We start from the raw sequence: 6,708 nt of genomic DNA on the forward strand, positions 1-6,708 counted from the left end.
TATATATATATATATATATATATAGTGGAACATCTGACAATAGCTTAACGGATGAACTATCTATATATATTGCCTAAAAATAAATAAATGGTGTAGTAACTCCGCCTAAGCTAAAAATCAAACGAATAGACCATTTCGGAACTTGTAAGAATATTGTTTAGTTAAATAATATTGGTTAATTCTAGCATGTAATTAGTTTAGGATTAAAATTAGATTGCTAAGTTTTTTTTTAATTTGACAAACTGAGAACATGCCTAGTATAATGTAACTAGTTAGTAATACGTGAATAAGACGGCCCAGGTTTAGTTTTATGCCATACACGTTGGGCCTAGGCCCGCATTGGCAACGGACCGCCCTTCTTACATCATTTTCAGAATTTATAAATCATATCCGAAACTCAACTATAACAACTCAAGCATGTAAATAAATTAAGACCTTTTCTCTTTCATTTTGTAGAGACAATTTTAATAGAAAAATGTAGGAATTTAGGATTATCCTGTTAAAATAAATGAGATGAGCCTCGCCCAATAAAATGCACAAATTGTGGGGCCCTCGATAAATGTTTAACTAAAATTACTTAGACTTCGGGATGAGCCGTTTAGCAAAATTCCACGGCCTTACCCAGAAATAATAATACGATAATTGCTTCAGGTGCGCATTTTAATAATCTTACCTTCTTAAATTCGGGTGCGCATTTATGTGACCCAAATCCAAATCTCAACGGAGTCGGAATGTATTAACAACCACGGGCGCATTGATTGTGACGTGGTTCAAAATGCATTTTCACGACGTTGTAATTCCATAAAAAATAAATTATAATAAAAGCGGTTTAAATCTAATAAAAGCACACAAGTTATAACATGTATTTAAAATCAGATATTTAGCCATTATAACAATTTAAGTGACCGTGCTAGAACCACGGGATCCGGGGGTGCCTAACACCTTCCCTCGGGTCAACAGAATTCCTTACTTAGTATTTCTGGTTCGCAGACTTCATTTGGAAAGTCGAACATTTTCCTCGAATTGGGATTCAAGATAAACCGGTGACTTGGGACACCAAAAGTCAAACCTTTCCCAAGTGGTGATTCTGAATTAAATAAATAATCCCATTTCGAATATTGTCACTTAAATTGGAAAAAACTCCCTCGCGCATTCAACCCTTATTACCTGTGACAGCTCTGGCGACTCCGCTGGGGATTGAACCCAGAATCTCTGGTTCAGGGTTCAAGAATTCGAGCTTAGAATAATTGTTATATTTGGATTTATTATCTGATCTTTATTACATGTTTTGGCATAATGTGCTAAATGTTGTCTTTTACCGCTTTGATATTATCTTAACTGTATATAAACTGTGCCGAAACCCTTCTCTCTTCACCTCCGGGGATGTGCTTACTAGTTGAGACTCCCTATTCTGTTAGTGTCAATACCCTGAAATAAAAAAGAGGCTCGGACAAGTTACGAAGCCGGATGGCCTTTTGGTTCCCGGTAAGTTGCCCCCTCCTCGACTCGAGTTGTCCGCTCGGGCACACAGTCTAGAACATATACCCGGGTTATAAACCTAGTATAACGAAACCTCATGCCGGATCCCTAGTAGGAACATTTATTTGCATCATGTTGCATTTGACCTAGGGGACTCAACACAGGGATTGAGTCCGTCTAGGACAGGCAACCTGAAATGAAAAAACCATCCTGCCGCATCCCGTTTGTTTTGCGCATTTATTTGCTTCAGTTCTGCATGCTGACCGGTTTCCAAAAAAAAAAACTTTTAAAAAAAAAATTAAATTCAAAAAAAAAAAGAAATAGCGGTTAGGGAATTGATTGTTTATTTTTGAAAAAAAAACAATGCCCAAATACTGTCAAAACTCTGCCGAAATTTTGAGAAAGTGAAAAAAAAGTCTTATTAGTTTGTTTTATTAAAAGCAAAGGAAAATAAGGAAAAGAAATCGTTGTTCTGTCTTGTTTTTTAAAAAAAAATAGAAAAAAAATAGTTTGTCTTGCCATAAAAATGAAAATGAAAAAGAGTCTTGTTTTTAAAATGTTTTATTTATTTATTTATTTATTTATTTATTTATTTATTTAATTGTTTATGAAAATGCCAAATAAAATAAAAAATAAAAAGAGTCGGGCGTTGAAAGTAGTTTTATTATTTGTTGCATATATATATATATATATAAATCCAAAAGTTTTTCTTTATTTCCAAAATATATATATATATATATATATATATATATATATATATCTTTATTTGTTGCAAAAAATATTTGTCTTGCCAAAAAAGTCTAGAAAAGTTTTTTTTAGACCCCCAATTTTCAAAACAAAAAATATCCAAAAATATTTCCATTATTGACTTCCTTAGAAAGTCTTTTTAATTATTTAAAAAAAAAAGATAAAAAAAATATAATAAAATAAAAAATCCGAAAATATTTTCCGTCTTCTTTCAAAATTTGAAAAGAAAATTCAAAATTCAAAAAAAAAAATACTTTTAGAAGCATTTCTTTCATTGAAGGTAAAATTCCAAAAAAACATTTTCTTAAAAATCCTTCTTTGCAAAAATGCTCTCTTTCTTCTTTATAAGTCTTTCTTTCAAAAATAAATAAAAAATAATAATAAAAAGAAGGGTTAGTTTATTTACTTTATTCATGATGAACCGAACTACGCGGGTCTGATTCTCACCGGATGTGAGATACGTAGGCAAACCTCATCGGTTCCAACCCCAATTCTCAAAAAAATCCAAAAATATTTTCCTTTAGTTCCTTCTTTATAAATCTTTCTTTAGAAAATAAAAAAAAAGAAATAAAAAATAATATAGAAGTTTTTTTTAAACTCAAATAAAAAAATATGTATATAGTTTCCTTCTTTCTGAAGTCTTTCATGCGAAAAAATGAAATAAGAATTAAAAATCAGCAATAAAAATCCAAAAATACTCTTTTCTTTTTAGTCTTTCTATTGTAAATGTCCATAAAAAAAATATTTGAAAAATTGAATTCCAAAAATATTAGGGCTTTTCTTTAGAAGTGCTTTTGTAAATAAATAAAAACTCAGAAATTCCACATCATTTTCTTAAAAGTCCCTCTTTCAAAAATTTAAGAGGCAACATCATAAATCAAAAAAATATATATTCTTTCTTCCGTAAAAGAAGGGTGAAACAAATGAAAAAAAAATCAACCAAACACATTTTCTTTTCTTTTTTTTTCTTTTTTTAAAAAAAAAATTCCCAAAGTTCAAGTCCAAAGCAAATAAATTTTTAGAAGTCTTTCTTTAAAAAAATAAATCAAAAATCAAAATAAAAATATATATATATATATATATATATATATATATATAAATCAAAATAAGAAATATATATATTTTCTTTCTTCTTTTAAAGCATTTTTTTCAAAAATTCAAAAAAAAAGGGTTAGTTTAGTTACTCCATTTTCGATTCCCGAACTACGCAAGATCTGATTCACGCGGCATCGTGATACGTAGGCAATCCTCATCGAATCCGGTCACATTTTTAACTGCAAATAATGAAAACAATAATAATAGGAAATAATAAAATAAAATAAAATAAAATAAATATAATAAAAAAACGATAAATAAAGGAAAGCCTTAAGAGAAGCCGGAATGACGTATGTCTTTGTTGCAAACATGTAGAAATTCACTTAACTGTATAGGTGCATCATGCCCCTACGTGAGGTTACCTATCTGTTATTTTTTTCGAACTAACCATTTGTTTGCTGCTGAGTACTTCAGTTTTTTTTTTAAAAAGAGGTGGTTTGGTTCGGTGGAAGTCTGGCCTCACATACTTACTTCACAAGATCAAAGGGAAGCATAGAGATGTCTTCAGAAATCCCTTTGCCGACAATTCCTGTCTCTGAGGAAAGTTCAATCTCGGCCGTCCTGACGCCCGAGTCAGCAACTGCTGAGGAAAATAGGATCCTGCGGCTCCGCATGTTGGAAATGTTGGATGACTGGAATAACGGAAAAGAGCCACCAAGTATAATCCCTGGGTTCCCTGAGTTGTTCTCCAGGACAAGTGGGACTTCCAACATCCCCATAAGTTATCCAACTATCCCATTCGGGTACCCTACCATTTCAGCCCACTCTGCTAGATCACCCTCTAATTCTTATCCCCGGAGGTCAACAACAGATGTAGCTACAGGTACATTCGCGGCACCGCCCTGTCCAATCGTGGCACAACCCGCTACACACAAGCCTAATTCTGACTCGTCCTCATTCATATTTCAAGCACCATCCTTCTCACTGGAACCAACTCGGTTTACCACCAGCACTTACCCTCAACCACTCCAATTTGAGTTCGCTGCGGGACAAGAAAAGACCACCAAAACTCATGAGCGAGAAGAGATTGTGAGGAAGATGAGGAGTATGGAACAGAGTCTCAAAAGCATACAAGGATCGAGCGGACAGAAAAGTGTATCCTATGCCGATTTATGTATGTTCCCTCATGTACACCTTCCATTGGGATTCAAAACCCCAAAATTCGAGAAGTACGATGGGCATGGTGATCCTACTGCTCATCTCAAAAGATATTGCAATCAGTTGCGAGGAGCCGGTGGAAAGGAAGAACTACTCATGGCCTATTTCGGAGAAAGTCTGGTTGCCATCGCATCTGAGTGGTACATGGACCAGGATATGTCTCGCTGGTACATCTGGGATGATCTTGCTAGAGATTTCGTCAGGCAGTTCCAGTACAACGTTGATATTGCTCCAGATAGGAACTCTCTGACAAATCTAAAGAAGAAACCCTCAGAAAATTTCAGAGAATATGCAGTTAAGTGGCGCGAACAAGCTTCAAGAGTGAAACCTCCAATGGACGAGATAGAAATGGTCACTGTCTTCCTGCAAGCCCAAGAGCCCGATTACTTTCAGAACATGATGTCGGCCATGGGAAAACCTTTTGCAGAGGCCATCAAAATTGGTGACATGGTAGAACACGGTTTAAAAACAGGTAGGATTTTAAGTCAGGCATCCATTAGAGCAACCTCTCAAGCCATCCAAGGCGGGTCTGGAGGAATGGCAAAGAATAGGACAAGAGAAGAAACAACCATGGCAGCATCATGGGGAAGACGATACCGGGCCCTTAGACCTGTGTTCTCTGAAATAACCCCTCAACACTACTATCCTCATTCTGATATGGTCTATGCTCCACCACTTTATGTGGTTATGAATGCTCAACCTTTCAGCCAACCGCAACCACATGCTAACAGAAATCAACCTCCATTCCAAAGAAACCAGCCTTCTCACCAAAACCACTATAATCCTCGACCTTCCCAGAATAACTTCCGTCCTCGGGAACCACCCAGGAGACCCAACTATACACCAATCGGTGAACCCTACTCCACCTTGTTCCCTAAGCTTGTCCAGATAAATTTGCTGCAGCCCATACCCCCAAACGGGCAAAACCCGGAATCACCATCATATCAGCGGGGTGTCAGGTGTGCATACCATTCAGGGGTAGAAGGGGACGATACAAACAATTGTTGGACATTGAAACAAGCGGTAAAGAATTTGCTAGAGCAAGGGATAATTGTGTTGAAAGATGAGGATGTCCCAAATGTGACCAATAATCCGCTGCCCGCTCACAACAACGGGCCGATGATCGGGATGATTTGTGAAGACAAAGAATTTGATCCGGCGCTTAAGGCCATAATTACTATTGCTAATGCAGAAAGGAAGCCCAAGGCAACCCCAAAGCAAGAGAAAGGGAAAAGAAGAGTAAAATCACCGAGATTGAACCGGAAAAGAAAATTGATGTATCCAACCAGGCCTATGTGGTATGGGGACGATCAAACCACCTCGGTTGAATGAGCCAGTAGTTATTGGACGCATACCACAGAAGCCAAAGTACAGTAAAGAGGAAGATGATGAGGTGTTCACGGTTGAAGAGAGTGGGGAAATATGTGAGGCGATGAGGAAAAATCTATGCGAAACACACATGGTCCAGCCAGGAGAGGGCACTAGCACCGCTGAGGTATCATACATGGGACTAAGCGCCAAGCTTCAAAACTATAAGGCTACGCCATTCCTGATCAAGCGGGAGTCCTAGTGGACCTGTCCTGTCACTTTCTCTGCATCGCGAGCTACCCCAGGGTGTAACTCAGATGTTTTCTTCAGTTTCCTGTTTTTAATTTCTTGAATGTCAACCCTGTTTATCTTCCCAATTCCAAGAAATGAAATCATGTTTCATTGTTCACCTCCTTTTTCAGAGTTTTGCTATATTTTCTTTTTTTAGTTCTCTTCAATTCTGATAATGCAGCTTTAAATAACATGACATGCTTGCGGACTTCATGCCCAGATACCAAGAACTCTATCAGACTTCGAAATAATGAATCAAAAATTGGAATATAGGATGTTAAGAAAATTAAAAGAAAAGAATAGGAACAACTGAAGAAAATTGGTTCATGGTTTGGGAAATGTCCGTCACTGAAGCAGAGTCTGAGGACAGTGAGTGGGTCTAGACTCATATGGAACGTTGACCTTAATTGAAACGGATGACTGCAGTTTGTCACGGGCAATTGTACCAACAAAGAATGGCTCGCGCCTGTAAAATTGAAACATGGCAACTGGTGTTAAGGTGTATTCTTCCTCATCACCAGGAAGCACGAGGAAAGTTTGCTCATAATCAGAAAGGTCCATACATCATGGAAATTATTGCCAGAAGGAGCATTTGTATCTGGGCGGCATCGAAGGAAATGCCCTTGAAAT

General features: G+C 36.7%; 1 protein-coding gene across 1 annotated transcript; it reads left to right on the forward strand.

Moving 5' to 3' along the window:
- Window positions 1-4,359: 4,359 nt before the first annotated feature.
- LOC138877927 (uncharacterized) lies at window positions 4,360-5,811 on the forward strand. The gene has a single exon (XM_070157572.1). The coding sequence runs from the start codon at window positions 4,360-4,362 to the stop codon at window positions 5,809-5,811; it is 1,452 nt and encodes a 483-aa protein (XP_070013673.1).
- Window positions 5,812-6,708: the final 897 nt, after the last annotated feature.

Source organism: Nicotiana sylvestris, chromosome 9 (assembly GCF_000393655.2).
Source record: "Nicotiana sylvestris chromosome 9, ASM39365v2, whole genome shotgun sequence".
NCBI lineage: Eukaryota > Viridiplantae > Streptophyta > Magnoliopsida > Solanales > Solanaceae > Nicotiana > Nicotiana sylvestris.

Bases quoted from the DNA above. Each gene is read 5' to 3' on its own strand.
- LOC138877927 (XM_070157572.1), top strand. From the start codon at position 4,360: ATGAGGAGTATGGAACAGAGTCTCAAAAGCATACAAGGATCGAGCGGA.